The sequence below is a fragment of the Elephantulus edwardii genome, unplaced genomic scaffold, assembly GCF_000299155.1.
Source record: "Elephantulus edwardii isolate Elephantulus edwardi_28Jun2011 unplaced genomic scaffold, EleEdw1.0 scaffold00001, whole genome shotgun sequence".
In the NCBI taxonomy this organism is placed as follows: Eukaryota; Metazoa; Chordata; class Mammalia; order Macroscelidea; family Macroscelididae; genus Elephantulus; species Elephantulus edwardii.
In genome coordinates, this window is record NW_006399751.1 from 22,593,315 (window position 1) to 22,614,800 (window position 21,486).

The following is a 21,486-nucleotide window of genomic DNA, read 5'->3' on the forward strand; positions in this document are numbered from 1 at the left end:
CCTTTCAAATTTGTTTCACTTCTTTAAATCAAGCAACAATAGGAAAATAAACTGCATCAAGAAGTTATTTCTTTAAAGTTAGGAGCTACCAGATTAAAAAAAAAAAAAAGCAAGCATAAGTACCCTTATGTTTTTCTTCAAAAAATTATGTGCATTTTAAGTATAAAATGACATTTGTTTTTAAAAAGGTATTTACCTATATAGCTTTGGTAAAAATTTTAAATATGGAGTTTTTCTATAAGTTTAGTAGTTAAGAATTTATGCAACAGGTTCCTTCTGTCCAAATCCTCCTTTTTTCCACAATCTGCTAATCCTCTGAACATTTGCTTTGCCTCTTCCCCCTGAGGATCACCACCAATCCTACAAGGAAAAAATATCAATACTACAAAATTATGAAATAAAGAGTCTTCCTAAAGACTCTGCTTAATTTTTTCCCCTGGGGGTGTAAAATAACAAGAGGAGAATATGTTCATTAATGGCATCCTAATAAAGTCCTGAATTTGAAAGTAAAAATATTACCAACAGACTTACACTTATTAAGGCTATTTTTAGAAGAGCTAAAAAACAGAATTCACATCTAGTACTGAAAGGTGTCCAATAGATTCTGACTCATAGTGACCCTGTTACAGACTAGAACTGCCCCACACAGTCTCTGTGGCTGAAGCAAATGGCCCTATCTTTCTCTCGTGGAGAGTGGCTGGTATATTCAGACTGCAACCTTCAATTAGAAAGAGAATGTGTAATCACTGCACCATGAGGACTCCTTCACATCTAGTAGTCATGGTCAAAGTCATGCTTTAGTATTCAAATACAAGCTCACTGGGAAATTCTGATCCCTGACTAACATTCAAAAATTAGCTACATAAACTCACTGAAAAATAGATCTAAAGTTTTAAGTTAATAAAATGCTTTCTTTCATAAAAATTAAGAAAGCAACATTTCTGCTTTTTCAGAAAATTTAACTAAACTAAGCTAGAGATGTCACCAGAAGAAACAGCACATATCTTTTACACTAAATATTGCAGACTGAAGTCTGATAAATACCAAATAGAAACCTGAATCAGGAGAGATTTAGTTTAAGATCCAATTCTACTGTTAACAAACTTTTGGGTTTCAGTTTCATTGAACACATAAAAATAAAAGGGTTGGTCTCGACAATTTCAGGAAGTCCTTCCAGTTATAGTTTTATAACTTAAATTTTTTAAAAAATCACTAATTCATAAACACTATATGAATGCACAACTTGCAGAGATCACAGAGATATTTTAAATATTTATATCTTTTTCTTTTAAAAATCTTAAGAAAAGTATTATATTCTAGGGCAGTCAGTTTTATAAAAATTTTTATCAATTTGTCCATACAAGATTTGATATGAACTTAATTTCGAAATAAATAAAACCCTTGTAATATATATATGAAAAATAAAAATTTAAAGCAGTAATCTTAAATATGAATGATACCTCAAAATCTTATTTCCAACATAGCCAATTCGAACTGTCAACTTTTAGGTTTGTAGCCAAGCGCTTAACCAAGTGCACCACAAGGATGCCTTTAAATTTGTCTGAATTTTATTACATTTGTAAAAATAAAAGCACTCTGCTAAATTTCTACACTGCTTCACACTGAATCATACTTCCACTGTTCATTTATTGGTTGTTTTTTTTAAAAAAATTACTTCTAAATGTTCATATTAGTGTGATTCAATTTGGCAATTTATAACACGGACTATGGAAAGTAAAACTAAATGAAATGATGCTGTGATATGAGTGGACATGCAATTCCCATATGCAATATACAGGGCAATGTATTCCACCTATGAATCATTAAACAAAAGAATTTTAACTGCTTGCATTTAAGGAAGCCCTAAGTTAATCATTTACATATGCCCTTTCCTAAGAATCTACTGGCGTACCATGTTCATTTTCTCCAGTGTAAAAGTTCTTAAACTGGTGTCCACAGATCTGCTTCAAAGATCTTGTAAATCTCATAAAGTATGTAAAATTACTGGATGTGAACATTTTTCTGGAAGACCCCAAGACATGCACTCAGAACTACTCTACTGGTCAGGTATTAACACATGTATCATAATTCTCCATCTCTCTAATTTGATACTTTTCAAATCTAAACAGCTACTGATACTTTTATCTAGGTGACTATTTACTAATCTCATTCTAAGTCTTTCTCATGTATATCTCACAAATATATGTAAGGTACTTGAAGGTGGAGTGTACATATTCATATTATAATTTTCTACAATAAAAAAGATTTCTATTATAAAGTTTCTTTCACATCAAGCAGAAAATTCTCCTCTTTTAGTTACATGCAAAAAATTTGGCTACACATATATCCTTGGAACTTTAACATTAAGTAGACTAGAGATTATAAAGCATTTGTTCCCAAAATAACAATTAAAAGTGTGTGATATGTATGCATGCATATATTAAAATAATAGTCTTCAATCTTGTAAGGTTTTCTCATTAATAGTAAAATTCAAAAAGTTTAAAGAGACTTTCTAGTATATAAATGAAATGGATTTCTGTGACTTGGACCAAGAATGTAATCTGTAGTCTGTGTAGCACAATACTTAATCCTCAGAAATGTTATCTACAAAACCAGGTAATTATGGTTTAACTTGGAATAGATGGAGATTTACCGGACAAATCAAAAGAACATTTTAAACACAAATTATACTTATTTACATATGAATGAAAGTTATAGTTAGAAATTAAAAACAAGTATCTTGCATAAAATAGTTTTCAAATGCTTGGTTCAAAACATTAAAATGTCCAATTATTAAGGCAAAAAAAAATCACACTAAAAAACTTAAAAGCATAAGGGAAATAACAATAATTAGAGTAGGCCTTATCTGGTTTAGTTATGCATGGTTTAAGTAAAAGACAAAGAAACAAGTTCAAAATGAAAATTGTTGACTACAGCTCATGAGAGAAAAAAGACCTGAGAACACTGACAAGTAAATATACTTTGTGTTAAACAAAGTACCAGAACATTTGTTCCCACATGCTGATGACAATGAACTACAGTTAAGTCTATTTAATTGTTTACATTTGTTCTCTCTAGAAGAATCAAAAGGAAGATAAAGGAAAAAGAAATATTCCAACCTTAAGAAAAGCTCCTTTGCTTATTATTCAGCTGAAACTGCTTTTTTAATTTCTGCCAGATTTTCAATTCAAGAATAATTAACTGTTTGAATCTATAACTATGTTTTTAATTTTTCCCTTGAAATTACTGTTTTATCTTTAAATAAAAAAGAATCCCAACTGTACACATTCTTAAGACCAAGAGAAAACTTTCTGTGGTTCCATAGAAATCATTCAACTTATGTTTATGACATAATTCTTTAAAACTTTTGCTAAATTAAAAGTTGTCAACATTTTTACCTTGATTAATGAAGTCACAACAATTGCTCCAGCATTTACCATGGGATTGTGTGGCTTATCTGAAAAATACAAAAGTAGTACCATTATTTCAAAACATTATCATTTCTTCAGTATATAAACTCAAACTCACTGCTATAGAGTCAGAATCAATTAATAGTTAATCCTCTACTAGGTTCCCAAAGCTGTAATTACATGAGAGAAGACTGAATAGTTTCCACCCTTGGGGCTGCTGCAGGTAGATTCAAACTAGCAGTCTATAGACCAGCAGCGCAATTTCCTAGACTATGCCACAAGCTCTCTCTCATTGTCATTGAGTTTGAACTGACTTATAAACCAGACCCTCCAGTGGGTTTTCAGAAGCTAGAAATTATGTGGGAGGAGACACCCATCTTTCTCCTACAGAGCTGATGGATTCAAGCCACTCACCTGAGTTGGCAGCGCAACTTCGCTAGAAAATCAGAGCTGCCTTTTAATTTGTGTAGTATTGTTAGGTTCTATTGAGTTGGAACCAAAAGACCCTCCAGCCACTTTTCAGAGGCAGTAAGTCAAATGGGAAGAGACTGCTCATCTTTCTCCCGTGGACTAGGTAATAAATTTGAATACACGTCATCAGAGTTCCCTCTTATACAATATATATTTTATTCTTCTTATGTGCCATCCCGTCGCCTGTGACTCATAACGATCCTATGTACATTAGCTCTGAATCCTCCCCTGTCATGAGCCAATCTCATTGTCTCAGACAGATTTAATCCCATTTCTCCAGTCACTGAGTCAATCCATCTCATTCTGGGTCTTCCTCCTGCGCTGTCCCTCCACCCTTGCAAGCAAAACGTCCTCCTCCAAGGACTTGTCCCTTCTGGCAACATGTCCAAAGTATGTGAGATGCGTTTCAAAATCCTAGCCTCCAAGGAGTAGCCAGCCTGGTTTCATCCTTACCAGGACTGACCTATTGGTTCTCCTGGCAGTCCACAATTTGTTCAACACTCTTTGTCAGCACCAAAACTTAAAGTACTTCAATAAATATTTTCTTTTTAATGTGACAGCCTTAAAGAGATTTTTGAGATGTGGCTTAAATCAGTTTTAATATCAAATTAGTAATTCACTTCTAGGATGTTGCTCTAATAAATCATATAGACAAACGAGCCATACACAGAGATACTAATAAATATTATAAGAGAACATAAAAATGTCATACGTCTACTTTGCCCTTGGGCAAAGAACTGAATTTCAATATACCTCAATTTCCCATTTTCCTATGAGTAAAAGAGGGGAAATAAATGTTCCTACACTTTATTGCATAATAATGATTTAATGACTTGAACAGAGGAAGTACTCAGAAAGTAACTAGCCTATAACTAAGCACTGAATATTGAAATAATAACCGTGTATAAAATATATATAATGTAAATCTAGTTTTTTCTTTTGTTTTCTGTGTATGTATACACATAAAGAAAACATACAAACACTAACAAGTGATACTAACCGGATACTGTGAACACAGAAGATTTAGTTATATTGGTGATGCCTTCTGTATTACAATAAGGATGTATTATTTACACTAAAAAAAAAATACTTAATATCTGAAGTTCAACAAAAATCCTACCTGCTCACCTAGTTTTTAAAATAAATGGAATTTCAAATTACAACTGCTTGCATTCTCATTCACTGCACTGAAATAAACACCAAACACAAAACTCTTAGGGCACTGAAATAGTTATTTGCAATCATACTTTCTAATCGATTTGCTATAGTTAATCATTTCCTTGGGAATAAGTTCTTATCTAATTTGACAAATTTAGCAGAGCACAAAGTTATTGCCAAAACATTAAAAAGATATCAAACTTAAACCCACTGCTGTCAAGATGGCATCAACTCCTGATCCCCTCCACCAGGTTTTCAGAAGCTCTGAATGGCACTGGAAGAGATGGTCCATCCTCCTTCCCTGGTGCCAGTGAGGGATTCCAATGTCAGAGGCATTTACTTATTTACTTTCATTTAGCAGTACAACCCCCTACATACATCACTGGTTGTTGCTGTTGTTAAATGCCAGACTGGACTCTGACTCCCAGCCACCCCATCAACAGTTAAGGGCTCTCCGCCATCCTCACAATCTCTGGGCCTCATAAACCCATCACTGCAGTCAATGACAATCCATCCTGTTGAGAGGCTTCCTCTGGTCCTCCACCTTTCCAAGAATAATGTCATTAGTCTCCTTAAAGTATAACAAAGTTATACTCTGTGAGCTAACACTATAGGATAAACCCTGAAACAGAAGAATTTGGAAATTCCTCAAAATGTTTATCATATGACTCTGTAACTCTGCTCCTAAGTATCTATCCAAGAGAAAGGAAAGTGTATGTTCACCAAAAAATCTACAACATTCTAGTAGAATTAATTCCAACAGGCCCAAAACAAAAATGTAAAAGGCCAACAACTGAAGAATGAATAAGCAAAATGTCAAAATTAACAAAAATAGCATCTGCAATAAAAAGGAAAAACATGCTGATATATAGTGAAGTGTGTATGAACTGTAAAAAAATTTATGCTAAATCAGTCACAAAAGAGGAAATCCAGTAAGATTCCATTTATGTAAAATCATAAATATTTTGCAAATATTGTATAAGCTGTATTCTAAAAGATCTTTCAAAGACCCTATAAAGTTTTGACCCATTTCATGGCATGACAACGCAATTTTCAGATATAAGCAATTGATCATACTACCTGTCCGAAAATCAGAAACTGGAATACTTTTCAAAATAGGCCAGAGTTACTTAACATCATCCTTAGTATAGTATAGAGTTTGTCTAACTACATTTATAACTGAGATCTACTGGTTTCCTGTCTCTGCTGTGAGTTACAAGGAATAGCTGTAAGGTCTTCAACTTGGAATTTTATGTATGTACAGGTAATATAAGCTATCATCTGAAATAATTACATAGATATTATCTTGGTACACTAACAAAACGGATATCTGAAATTCTTAAGTAGGTTTTTAATTAGAATATACAAACCAGAAACTTTTTAACAAGTCCTTCTTTTCCTTAAAACAATAAAGTTTTTCACATACTTATGGTATAAGGAAGATGGAAGAAAATGCATTTTAAATTGTGGTGTTGACAACAAATACTGAATACAGTATTAACTACTAAAAGACCAAACAAGAATAAAGTGTAGCCAGAATGCTCCTTAATAGCAAAGTTACATGAATCCACCAGATGCTCTGCCGGGGAAGGAGGGACAATCTCCTCCTGTACCAGTCAGATCTGATTTGACGGTACAGACAGACACAGACACACATAGACACACACACACACAAATAATAAAATAAAAATTTTTTTAAAAAAATAGCAAAGTTACAGAGATTTTGGCCACATGATCAGGAGGGATTAGTCCCTACCAAAAGACACCATGCCTGGTAGAAGGTCACTGAAAAAGAGGAAGACCTTAAAAAAATGATGTACAAACAGCAGTAACAACAGGCTTAATGACAACAGAGACAGTAAGGACGGGGCAGGAGCTGGCAATGCTTTGCTGAGCTGCACTAAATTGATAGCACCTATTCTGAATTGTCTTCAGCAAAATTTTGTTTTTCCTGTTTGATAATGTAATCATTGTTATATCTTCTTTCAAAATAAAAATACTGATCTTACCATATTAAATCTGGGTACCAATAAGATTTCATAGGGTGGTTTTGTATTTTATACTCTTTTGGATGTTGTTAGTTTACGATAATCTTTGTAAAATCCAATTTGGCATCAGCATAGAAAGATCACTAGAGAGTAGGTAATAAAATATAACTGTTGCCAAAATAATAGAAAGAAAAGCATATGAAAATATCAGTCTCACAACTTGAAAAAAATAATGATTATAAAGAATATGTTTAAAATGGAGGTAAAAAAGAAAATATAAAAAGGTCTTTCCTCACAATTATAATTAAAACTACTAAATTCTTTCATGTTCATTTTCTTAAATTTTAAATGATTACAACTCAAAATCAAACTGATGCTTGAAAGAACTATAAAACAAACCAAAAACCAGCCTACATGAATAAAGTTTAACTAATTTTTCTTTAGTGTTTAGACTTAAAATATTTACCAGATTTCTTTAAAAAAATTTTCTTTATGACTTCTGTGAAACCCAATAAATATGAACAAACTTATGGAAAGTTTTGAATTTTCTTCAAAGGAAAAACAGATTTCCATAATAAATTTTTCACAGCCAACTTTTATATAATTCTTACCATCTTCATTTAAAAATAGTTTGTTGAATCTTAATCCACTTGGCTCTTTTCCAACATATCGATGTACATATTCTGTTCCAAGATCATTAACAGCAATGGCATATTTTAAAGGTTTTACACAGGACTGAAGACAAAAGGGAACTTTAGTATCTCCAATAGAATGCCTATTTAAAAAGCAGATATAAAACAATTAACATCACACAATAAGTACAAAAACCATATTACCTGGAAAAAATGTAACAGTGTAACTAGAGTGAGTTTTACATGTTAATTTGCATGATGTTGCTGTTAAGTGCAATCTAGCTGAGTAAGATTCACAGTGACCCTAAGAACAGACCTGAACCTTATCTTATGGTACACTATCCCAATCATGCCCTCCACGTTTCCAAGCATCATGTCCCTTTTCCAAGGAATAGCCTCTCCTAGTAACATGCCCAAAGTAGGAGAGAGACGAAGCCTCCACATCTATGCCTCCATGGGAAACTCTGGCTGCACTTTTCCTAAGACATGTCTTTTCTCAAAATTCATCCACAAAAGTTGTTATCAGTAATAGTAAATATATGAAGTACTTTCATTGTAAGAGGGATAAAACATGGAAAATAAAAAGACAAAAGCTTAAAAATTATTCTAGCAATAAAAAAATTCTATCAGAGCACGAGGGTAACACTTGCCTTCATTGTCAACCATGCAAAAGAAATTAGACTTTTAGAAAGTTTTTTTTAAAAAAATTCCACTTCAAATCTTTAATGTATGGCTAAACTATGATTAGTGCATTCCATTTAGATTCAATATTATCAAAGAGCCTGCCTATGCATGTCTCACCTTTATCTCCTACCAAACTTGGAAGTATATTAAGTAGAGAATAGGTTTGGGAATGAAAACATTCTGACCAACTCCATTTTAATCTCCATCAGTTTAAGGGACCTTTGTTTTGTTCACTCTGTATGCACACCTTGTGCTTTAATGTCTGAACAATTATAGAGGCGCAATAAGAGTTGAAGAGATCATAAAAATGCTTTTGCCAAAAGGTTTCCTCATAAGAATACATTACTATAAGTTATTAAGTGTTTTATTCCAGTCAGGTCTCTAACTGTAGCATATATGGAAAATAAAAATATACACATTTAAGTGATAACATATAGCTTAATATGATAAACAAAACTGAACACACAGTTCTATTGATTTTTTAAAGACCTGTTGATCACTTTTAACTTACTATTACATACACTTAATGGGCCATCATCCACATTTAATGACGAACTCCAACACACTTAAAAATGTAACTGAGCACAATTAATAAATATCCAAAGCGAAAGGCTTATTAGTTACTGGAACTTATAGCATCCCCGTGTCTAAGTTTATTATAGAATAAATGCTTATTTTGTAAGACATATATATGCATATATATAGTAACACTTTTTCTATCAAAGCTATATAATTAATAAGACTATGTGGTGTTACGGGTTTATTGGGTTTTCCTAGCCACTGACTTTGACTTTGCCATGTGGATGGGCAGGAATATGTGAATAGGGTATGTTAGTCTATCCACAAGGGGACTGGCTAGTTTCGCCACTAAACTGAGATGGCTCAAAGGCAGATTTTGAGAATCTCACCACCAGCAAAGAACAGAATGCAGTCCGCCCCTTGGGGACAGCAGCCAGACCTTGCAGACCTATAGGAGAGCAGCAACAGCCAAAGCAGAGAACCAGAGATCCGACATGAGAAAGAGCTGACCTTGAGACTGCTACCCCATAGAACCAAAGCTAAGAGCTTATTGCCCAAGATTGGCAGGACTAAGAGCTTTCTAACACTGGCCTAAAGCAATGAAGCTTAACGCTGAGGTGCCTGTCAGCCCATTTGCAGAAGCTGTCCTGACTGAGAGATTGTATATGCTACCAATGTAAATTATAGCCTTTTGACTTCTCTGATTCTGTGTGGTCTATGAGCTATCACAACAGACTATGGTCTGAATCAGATGCACTTCAAACTGACATCATTACTCCTCAATAATTTGGAAAGGTCCCTATAACTACAAATTTTCCCAGTGTAGTCCATCTCCTATTTCCTCACTGCTCGAACCAAGGGTGTTAACTGTGGATCCAAGCAAGATGAAGAAGCTGTTGACAGTTTCAATATCCTCTTCATCCATCATGATACTGCCTATTGGTCCAGCAGTAAGAATCTTTGTTTTCTTGATATTGAGATGCAACCCATACTGAAGGCTGCATTTCTTACAAATATGGTACGCAGAAAGCTGATGCATAGCTTATTTGACCAATGAGAACTGGTCAGTTTTACCATCCCATCAGAATTAAACTAAACAAGCTAGAGGGAGAAAACAAGAATTTCACTACTATCATTTATTTTTTTTTTCATTGTTGCACATTACCATGCAAATTTAAATCTTACAATTGTGCTTTTGGGGTACTTTTTTTTAACACTGAAGATATTGAATTTTTTTCACTGTTGCACATTTTCTTCCCCCACCTCCATCCCTAGCCAACCCTCAATACACTCCTTGTTCTAGACTGTTGTCATACATAAGATGTCTAATTAATCATATATTCCTTTCAGAGAGTTGTGAACACTGCATTAGGACAGAGGAGGGAAAGAACAATTACATTTTATGGACTTACTTACCTCTGTCCATCTACTGTACAAACTGATACACCCCACAAATCAGGACTGAACTTGGCCAACTGAGGAATATAATCTGCAACCTATCCAAAACATTAGGAAAGAAAAGAACAGATCTAATACTCGCAAATAATATATTCTTCTACCATAAATTTTTTTATCTCAATATGGTTCCACCAATGTCTCTGGTGACCTAATTTCTGTAACAATGCTTCTCAGAAAAGTAAAGCAAAAACAATCCCCAAGAAATTAAAATTCATAGCTGCTGAGTCTATGAGGCCAATGAGTAGACTATAGACGAATGGTTCTAATGAGACCGTTCTATGAGAACTAACTCATAGCTGCTGGCTGACCCTCCATTGAGCTTCCAATTCAATAAGCAGCACAGGAGCTTGCTAGGGGTAACTGACCAGAGGTAAATGTTAGTAGCTCAACTCTCTACAGCACCAAAAACTGTCAGAGTATACAGGATTGGGGAAGGGGTGAGGTCTAAGTCAATTCCACTAGCCTATATCATCATTTTATCTTTCTCAATGCATTCTTTTTTACTAAAGTAGAATCTAAAGCATGAGTTTGAACTTGATTTTAAAAAAAAAAGAGAGAAAAGAACTTTTAAAATTAGGGTTATGGGTGCTGGTAGCATTGCACTGTGGAAAAAAGTTAGAAATGAAATATCTAAATATAAGCAACAAATATTTACACTGAAATAGTATTGTACTGAAGCTAAGTGCCATATGCAAAGCTATACAATAGAACACAAAGAAAATAAAATGTTGAAATCAATGACAGAGCTTTCAATAGCATTCAAGGTTTATTAAAACTAGAAACACTGCAATTAATGTTCAAGTTCACTAGATCTGTAGAGATTCCCAATAATTTTAGTAATTAATTTTTTGTAAATATTTAAAGTCATTTAGTAATTAAAATTTTAAGTCATTGCAACCATTTGGATAAATAAGAAATCTTAAAATTAATTATATTTCTTTCACCAAACAATATTAAAAACATTGCAAAAAGCATTAAATTCAGTGGCCTTATTTAACTTAAATTTTTTAAATTAGCAAAACAAGAAAAATGGTTTGTTCCTACAGCTAAACTTAAAATCAGATAACTGGGTTAAGAAGATGTGCACATTGATAAAGTTACCTTTCCTCCAGACTGCTTTTTAGCACTTTCAAATAACTCATCAATGTGTGAGGTAAAGGACATAAAGTCAGGAATGACAAACTTTCTTCTAAAGGCTTGAGTCAATAAAACAATGTTGCTTTGAACACACCTGTGAAATGTGAGAAAAAAATTAATAGCTTGGGTATTCTCCAAATGTTAGTATTTGGACAATAAGAAATAGTATTAATTAGGAGAATATTAACATTTGACTATAAATAGTTATAATTTTAAGTAACAAGCTAAATTTCATAAATAATACTCTTTCCATGTATATTTTCTCATCAGCCTTTCATGTGGATGCTTGTAAACTGGTGAAGAAGTTGAAGAAAAACATGTATAGCAGTCGTAAGGTCAAAGGTTAAAATGACAGGGCATTTCACCAAGTATTATAGCCATCTAAAAAAGGTTTCTTAGACTATCTGTGTGATAAGCATTCAGCATGCCAAGTAGCAAAAATCAGACTGAATATGTCACAGTTAAAATCATGTTTATTTTTTGGATTGTGAAACCTTCTAAGTTCCTATATAACATTTCTGGCATTTGAAGGAAAACAACAACAACAAAAACCCCACTAAAGCCCACCCCCAAACATTTTACCTATATTCTTTATTTCACATTTTATAATAAGTATATTATTCCTGAAAAATTGATGTTTCAAAGTTACAAAGATATAAGATATACTTCTTGTTGTATACCATCAAGTTGGAACTAACTCATAGATTTTGCCCAGTGGGTTTTCAGAGGCAGCAAATCACAAAGAAGACTGTCCATCCATGGAGCACTTGGTAGATTCAAACCATGTACCTTTTCCTCAGTAGTGCAATTTCTTACCACTAAGCCATCAGAGCTCCCTAAAATGAACTGTGAATTTACCTCAAATTGCTATTTGTTAAAATGCATGCAAATAATTTTAAAAAGAAAAATGACAATAAAATTATAATAGAGGATAATAAATTTTATACTGTTTGCATCATCAAAAATGTTTTATTACATTAGTTTATTCAGTTTAATGTCATACAACACATGCTAGGATAAAAAAGTTCCACTACTAACAAGTTTATAGGACAATGTAAATAAAACTAAATATGGCATGAAATCATTTGAACCATTACTGCTTTGTTCTAAGAAACAGATGTCAGAAAACCAAAATAAAAATTAACATAACCTTAAAGAGGTTTTTTTTAAAGGTTAAAGCCAGTAATATAGTCTAAGTGCCTTAAGAGTCTCAATAGAGCTATTCAGAATACCTAATTGAAAAGGAACATTCATAGTATCATCAAGCTATGATATAAAATAAGATAAATCTCAAGGCTAAGCCACTAGACAAAAATAAAACATTCAAAGTTGAAATCTGATGTTTCAATAAACTACAGAAAATTTTTATATATGGTAACTAGAGTTCTCACAAGTGATGGGCTATATTAGCAGCTTCTCTGAAAAAGAGAAAAAGGAAATAAACTGGCATTTTGGAAGCTCATTACACTAAGTACTATTCTATTTCTCTTTTTTAGGGAGGTCCGGTGGCCTAGTGGCAAGAAGTGGGGCTTCATCCAGAAGGACTGAAGGATGAGCGTTCGTGGCCAGCAGCTGCTGCTCCTTGGGGAAAGGATGAGCAATCGTCTCACTTGCGATCAACTGTCTCTGAAAATGCACTGGAGGGTCAGCTGTGGTTCAGTTGCTACTCAACAGTACACAACAACAATAATATTCCTCTTATTTATCCCTCAAAGTAGCAGCATTTGAATGAGCAGTTTTTCCACTTTTCAGATAAGAAATTGAAACTCAGAGAATGAATAGCTTATCACTAATCAAAATAGGAAAAATGAACAAGTAAGAACTTCCAGTATTTTTTTTTTTTGGTCAGTAATTTGATTTCATTTCAGAAATCTCAGTAGTATTATTCAAATTTTAAATGAAACATGAAATTAAAATTTAAAAATAGATTCCACATATTAGCTAAAATTAGAATGCATTTCATTAGTCAAGATAAAATTAGCACATTAGTTTTTTAAAATTCTTTGGGGGAGGAAAAAAAGAAAGAAAATAGTAACAGTCAGTGATAAGGATGTTTTCCACCATAAAATGAAAAAATTAAAGTCCTAACTTCTATAAGTTGTAATTTCATAATTTGCTGATAATGCACCTAAGTTAATATAAAAATACTAAATTTTTACATTGCTTTAATAGAAAATGTTTTACATAACTGTCAAAACTTTAGGAGTTATAACGAACATGTTCCCAAAAACACAATAGTCAGAAGAAAAATATGAAGACTAGAAAAATATTAAGTTCATTATTTATTGCTATAGCAAGAAGCCTATTTAAAAAAAAAAGCCTATTTCATAATTTTCAAAGTTAGAACAGAGAAATGCCAAACAAACCTAATTATTAACCTATCAGTTACAACTATCTATTATTAGTCAGCACTTTAAAAAAATTAGTTTATCATTAACAATACAGTACAACCAGTGACATTTTAAAATTCTTTTGATTCTACAACAAAGTGATGTAAAGCTTGTGGCAACCCAGCCTTGCCTGGAAATTACTGTAGAATGATAAAAATAGCTTTGAAACTCTAAAGAAGTTTAAACAACATAATAATGAGTGATCTAAACTTTGATCGTTTCTTGAATTATTTTAATACAGATGCCTTGAATCTAATCAGTTAAGTAGAATCATAAAATTTTATAATTTTGAGGAGGCACTAAAATGGTTGTTTTTTTTGCAGATTAGAAATTTCTATGAGCTTTGTTTCTTATCTGTAAACTGAGAGTAAGACTGATTTACTTTCCTTATCATTGAGTAACAACTTTAAAGCATTTCAGTGTTTCATAAAATTTTCTTCAAACATATTTTTCATTACTAAAATAAGATCATGGGTATTAAATTGCTTAGAAAAATCAAACTATGAAAATGCATGTAACTTTCTGCTCCTAAAAAGATTTAAAATTATGATCACAATAAGATAGGTAAAATACTTAAAAGATTTTTTTAAAAAACATAACTATATAAAGCATTTTCACACAAATTTTCTACTTCAAACTGTTTAAATGTTTTCTAGCATTAAAAACAGATATATAGGTACATGCAGTCTCCAACTTTCAAATAGATTATGCTCTAAGAATAAAAAATAATGCTTAGAACTAATTTTCCCATTTAAAAAATGTTATATATATATATATATATATATATATGGCTAAGTATATTAACTCATAACTATCTTAAACTGCAGTATTAACTTTTTAATTCAACTATCCAAATCTCTCTTCTTCACAAATTGTTTGGAAAAATAAATTTTACTTTTCAATGTTTCCTTCCTCCTCACCTATAAAGAGGTGAATTTTTTTTAAATGACACTAGATATTTACATATAAAAACAAAACAAGAACACCTGACAAATGATCATCTTTTAGGTGATCAAAAAAGATTAATAGAAGTTTTAAATTATCTCATTTTAGGGGCAAAAAAGAAATTGTTCTAACTACACATATATGCCACTAAGTATTTGTTAAGTTGGAAACTGCCTGTATTACAATTAAGGAATTTTCTTACAAGTGTTTAGAGTGAGAAAAAAAAGTTTAGAGTGACAGTAATTGTTACATTTTAATAAAATTATATGTAGGAAATCTTATGAATGCATTTCGTGGCTTTGTAAATAATATATTTACAATATCACTTTTAATCTCAAACATAAACATGGCACCATGCACACAAACGCCAGTACTAAAAAATGTCTAAAATATTACCCTTACTTAATTGCAAAGCAATTTTCCATACCTATTTACAAGCAGATCTATCTACCTACCATCAATCTGGCAACTTTCATTCAAGAATATACTAAAATAACTCTTCAAAAGATACCATAATCAGACTGTCCACAAAAAAAGAAATTCTACAGTAGAGGTACAGATAAACTTAGAAATATCTTTTTCTACACAAAATTTCCTAATATCAATTCAAATAGAGACTTGAAATCTACATTTTTAAATAAATGGAGTTAAAAGAACCAAGTGAAAGATAAGAATTCAAAACTGTACACAATGTTTCAATGCCATTACAGGAAGCATCGAAGGAGCCTAATAGCTCAGGACAGTTTTAGGAGATATTAAACTAATCGTCAAACCTTGCTTCCCTAAAAAACAAAAATTTAAAAAACCCCAAAAACCAACCCAAAAAAACCCCACATGAACTTTCAAGGTCAATGCAGGAATTATTTGGGTCTACCTCAACAAACCTATGGCCTAAAGAGATACTATACTACAGTAGTGCTTATAGTTATACTAGTTTCATAGCATAGTTTAAATAGCAAATGCACTGTTGTTTAGACTCAGTGACCCTCTACCGGGTTTCCAATGCTGTAGATCTTTATGGAAAAAGACTGCACAGTTTTTTCTGCAGAGCTCCTGGTCTATTCAAACTGCAAACCTTTTAGTTAACCATCCAACTCAAGTTATACACTACGCTACCAGGGCTCTTCATTTAACACGCTGCCACACACTTTTAAATTGAAGACCGTGCTTAGAAACACTTTTTTTTTGCCGTCATTTGCGACAACATGTTAACTAATAGTTTTAAATACTATTACCTTTCCAGGCGACCCAAAAACCATATAGCCAGAAGTTCTTAATAACTCTTGGATCTAATATAGCTATAATGTCCATTTAAAGAACTGTTGTTATTAGTTGCCTTAGGACTCAATTATGATTCAGTGACCCTGTGAACAGATCAGAATGTTGCTCTATACTGTACTAATCAACATGATCTGTCATGATTAAATTCACTATTACAAGCACTGGATAATTCAAATTGGGTAGAGTAATATGAACACCTTAACAAAGACCAGTAATCAACAAGAATGTCAAAATAGCTCTCATTCAACTAACACAAGATATTAATCTGTTCTCCAAAGTTGTCTTTAGTTTTTAAATGCTTAGAGAAAAATAAAAATAGACAAAAACATATGTACTGGTATATCCAGAAACATGCAGACAGGAAAAGCTGAGGATCACACTGCTGTCTGAAGCCCTCTTATTTTATGGAAAGAACTAGAGATCATGCTGAGAGCCTGCAAAGCATGCAGATGAATCAGGGATCAATAAAAGCTTGACAGGACAAAATGTAAGCTCTATTCAAAGGGTAAGCTCCAGGTACCGTAAAATGGAAACATCTGTGGCTGCATTTCTTAGAAAAGGTTTAGACTGTATTTTCTTAGCTTCAGCGTGCTACACAACTTTAATGTGCACCAAATTCCTCAAATATTTGTAAACCCAATTTTTTTTTTCAGTTACAGAGAAGCACTGGCCTTTAAAGACAAAACTTTTGTTTTAAAAATAAAAATCATCATATAGCATAGCAAATCATCATTAGAGGTTTGGCAGAAAATTTTACTTTTTAAAAAGATCTTTGTCTAGCATGACACCATCTGATGTTGTTTGAAGAGTTAATCTTAACATATCCATACACTCTTTCAACCTGGGATCAGACGTTCGCAATCCTGTAGATTTGAGTGCCTGTTTTTGAAAAAATAAGAGTTTGTAAATATATAGTGCAAAGAATGTATCTGCTTATTCCAACTATAAGTTTTCATTCCTGTATATAAAAACTTCTACTCAAGACTTGACTATTTATATGACAACTTTAGTGTCATTATTATCCAATTTCTGGACAAGTTTCTCGTTTTCGTTCGTTTTTCACTTTCTTTCACAGATTACCTTGAAATGAGTATGATAAAAATTTGAAAACATGAGAGAAACAGGGTCAGTCAGAATCTATATCCAGATGACCTTTAAGACTACATTTCAGTATTACTGAGTTAGCATTACTGACTTTTAAAAAAAGTTATGATAGAAAAATGTAAAAACTTACTGTAATAAATTTATGAACAGGTATTTTCTCTTGACCTTCTGCAATTGTATAGAACAGCAAGTCTTCCAAGCTAGGTAGCAGACCCTGTTTTATTTTACTAAAAGATGAGAAAGACAGAATTAATCCTATGTGAACAGTCTAGTGATATTAGCTGAACCCATTATTAAACCATCACAAAATCACACTATAATTGAATTAATCTACTCAGACTATTTTAAACAAAACCAAATTAGTTCCAAAAAAGAAAGATCCACTAAAAATATGATTCATGAATCCAGTTGTCTAACACAGATTTTAAAACTGTGATCACTCTCGGGGAGCTCTGTTGGCCTAGTGGCAAGGAGCTGCAACTACAATCCCAGAGGCACACGGTTCGAATCCACCAGATGCTCTGCCGGGAAAAGGAGGGACAATCTCCTCCTGTACCAGTCAGATCTGATTTGATGGTACACTCACACAAAAATAAAATAAAAAAAAAACAAAACTGTGATCACTCTCTGTAGTTCTATATTCTCAGATTTTTTAATGGTGTTATCTTCTGGTCTAGCCCATTCCAATCACGCAGTATCAATAAGAGTTCAGCAAATAGTGAAGGATGGGTAAAAATGTTCTGCTATTTGTTATATGCAGTCGTGTTGGAACCAGCACATAGCTGATTCTCCGGGTTTTCAGAATGCCCATCTTTCCCTAGCATGGCAGGTGGATTCCAATTGCCTGCCTTTGTGTTGGTAGTGTAACTCCTTACCGCCAGGCCACCAGAGTTCCCTACAGTCATATATTACTCAAATTGTTAATGTGATTGTAAAATCTAGGAGAGGGAGCAATCAAATATGGACGCTATTTAGGATTTTACTGTCTCTGAAAGCCTGCTGGAGGATCAGCTACAGGCTGTTTCTGACACTACAGGACACAATAACAAACAACAATTTAAGATCAAAACCAAATTCTCAATCTTGGCGGTCATACTTAACTAGCAAATGACTCTGGGTAAATGAATTAATGTTTCTGTGCCTCAGTTTCCCCATGTGAAAATAATGCTTCAAACTCAAAACTCATTGCTATCGAGTTAGAATCGACTCATAGGTGACCCTCTAGCAGGTTTTCAGGGACTGTAAATTCAAGGGAGAAGAATGTCCATCTTTCTCCAATGAAGCAGGTGGTAGATTCTCACCACCTGCGTTTAAGTTGGCAGTGTAAACCCTTACCCACTAGGATGCCAGATCTCCCTGATAGTGCCCACATCATAGAATTATTGTAAGGGCCAGTTAACTCAACATATTTACTATCTTTAGAACAGTAAACACTCAGTTGATGTTAGCTGTAATTATTATTTCTAAAGAGATCTTAGGAACACATGGGTGTACATGAAATTCCATAAAGCATAATGATGGTCAGAATAAAATGTTTACAATAAAATACATTAAAAATCACATTTATTAAACTAATAGAACAGTAAGATGCTACTGTTGACTCAATTTTTATACAAGAAATTTGTTCCTATCCATTGAAAGTGTTCAGGTAAACATACAATAATGAATCTATTACATGTCCTTTTAAGTTCAACAGAAAAAAACCTCATTTCATTATTCTGAACATCAATGATCTAAGTATTATACTGATATTATAAAGATTACTGGTCAAAAGCAAACCAGTCTGCTCCCCATCACTATTTATTAAAATTCAAGGGGAAAAGTTATACATATACACAGTTCATGAAATCTGTGAGAGGTCATTTTCCAAGTTGTGAAATTTTTCTACCTTTGACAGGGTACAGTCTTACCATTTCTTTTGTGATTATCTTTTTCTTGTGATTTGAGTCAAAGTTCATAGACCAAACTGTCCACTCAGTATCTCAGTAATAGACAAACTTTCTTTTATTCATTACAATATTCACAATAGCAATCTACCCTCAGCAAGTAAGACCCTTTTCTTCTGTACAGTCCTAACAAGTAGTTACCTCTCCCATGTTACTGTTCACCTTATAGGCCTAACTATTGGTTGCCTGAAGGTGAGACACAGGGGTGGTTTAGTTGCAGATTTAAGGGCTATACTCTCAATTAGACCAAAGCTGATCATTTTGAGTTTTGTTCTACATTCCTCCCCAATGTGTCCAGGACCCTCTGCAGAGATCCCTTTAGAGAAGTTAGCATCATAGCCAGGCACCATCTAGTTCTTCTGGTTTCAGTGTCATGGAGGTTAAGATTCACATTTTCAGTTCCTAGGACCAACTTGTCTTGATTTTCTTCCCTCTTCTTTGTTCTGGATGAGGCACCTAGATGGCTGCTCATCCTTTTGCTTTTCTATTGCCATTAGTGGAATATTTGCATTTTCCTTTGCTGATAGGATTTTCTAATTATCCAGATGTAGGATATGTGTATGTGTTTTTACAGGAGGATTTTACCTGACCTGTGTTTTAAGAAAGATCAAAACAAAGAAAGGCAGGAATGGAATAAGGGAATACACATTTTCTTAAATTTAGAATTTAATATAGTTGATCCTAGACAGCCATTAGGACTGTTGGTATGATGGAGTAAGTACTGGGCTGTGATGTGAAACCACTCGCCTCTCCACAGGAGAAAGATGACACTGTCTACTCCTATTAAGATTTTTCTTCTGCTTTTCAAGGAGAGGAGCGAGGAGCAAACGGTGGGGGAAGGGTTTGTGCAGGGAGAAGGGTGCAACAATGAATGAATGGAATTCCAAAATCTCTGTAGATGTTCACTGAAATGAAAAATAAACAAACTAAATTATATTAAAAAAAAGATTTACAGTCTTGGAAAATCTATGGGATAGGCTATTTCCTTGAACAACAAAAGAAAACTGTTAAAATTCTGTTTAAAATCATACTTTTCAAGCTAGCTATTTATTTATTTTGTGTATGTGTGTACACCGTCAAATTGGATCTGACTGGTACGGGAGGCGATTGTTCCTCCTTCTTCAGCAGAGCATTTGGTGGACCTGAACCGTGCACCTCTGGGATTGCAGCGCAGTTTCCTGCCACTAGGCCACCAGAGCTCGCCATCAAGCTCTTAAGAAGGAGCATTTCTAAATATTTCCCTGCTTCTGGTGGTTAATTGGCAGGAAGCTGTACTGTAATCTCAAAGGCAAGTGGTTTGAGGCTACTAGCTGCTCTTTTAATTTTGCTCTTAGACAATACATATTTGGGACCTTTTAAGAATAGTTAAAACTTACCTATTCTAAATACTATGCTAATTGTTTTGAGCAGCACATTCTAATTTAATCCCTTTGGTAGTCTTATGGCAGAAAGCAGTCATTTTCTAAAATACGGCAAATCTACTATAGAGCAAAAGTTTAATGAATTTACTACTTGTTGAATAAATGAATTTATTTCCACTTCATACGTGATGAAGCAGGTCCAGGAGTTAAGAAAATTCCCAAGGTTGCACAATGGAAAAGATTAATTTAAAACTATTTCACTGAATCTAAACTATTTGCCAGTTCAATATAACATTCTCAACCTCGTAAGCTAGTTATTGCTGAAGCGCTGAAGCTTACTTCTGTAATAACACAGAAACTTTACAGTTTCTTTTACTCTACTCTAAAAGGAGTTCTGGTGGCTTAGTGGTAAGAAGTGCCACTAGCTCAAAAGGCAGATGGTTTGAACCCATCAGCTGCTCTGTTGGAGAATGAGCAATCTCTTCCTGTGTGATTCACAGCTTCTGTAAACCCATTTGACTGATTCCAACCTTATAGCACAGAATTAAAACTTTATAATGAGTTCAAGAACACTGACGATCTATTTACGGGAGAAGGATGGGCGATCTCCTCCTCTCAAGAGATTTACCGCCTCTGAAAACCTGCTGCAGGGTCAGCTTTGTGTCACTTCTCACTCAAAACCACACAAACACACTTCTTCTAGAATTCCTGCTTGAAGCCTTTTTTAAAAAAGACATATTTATTATATTTTCATATTTTACCTTTTCTTTGACAGTAATAAATCTTTACCTGTTTCCAGAATTCTAAACAATAAAGGTTCATCCCAAGTATTAAAAAAAAAACCACCCAGAGACCTAATATTTTAAAAAAACGAATCAGCTGTCAAAGTATTAGTGAATAACATGTCAATTATTTTTAGAAAATGGTCTGTCAAGTAAATGTCAGACAGTGGTTGTTGTTGTTGTTGTTATGAGCCGTCGAGTCGCCTGCAAGTCATAGTGA

General features: G+C 33.4%; 1 protein-coding gene across 2 annotated transcripts in view; it reads right to left on the reverse strand.

Moving 5' to 3' along the window:
• Positions 1-21,486, reverse strand: part of GLS (glutaminase) — a 71,929-nt gene that overhangs the window by 38,451 nt on the left and 11,992 nt on the right. For both annotated transcript variants that reach the window (XM_006878754.1, XM_006878755.1), the window contains exons 2-7: positions 17,308-17,404; positions 16,831-16,952; positions 11,422-11,551; positions 10,279-10,358; positions 7,639-7,802; positions 3,399-3,457 (exon numbers count right to left, since the gene is read on the reverse strand). In XM_006878754.1, the coding sequence (XP_006878816.1) occupies positions 3,399-3,457; positions 7,639-7,802; positions 10,279-10,358; positions 11,422-11,551; positions 16,831-16,952; positions 17,308-17,404 (652 nt within the window). The remainder of the gene's footprint in view (positions 1-3,398; positions 3,458-7,638; positions 7,803-10,278; positions 10,359-11,421; positions 11,552-16,830; positions 16,953-17,307; positions 17,405-21,486) is intronic.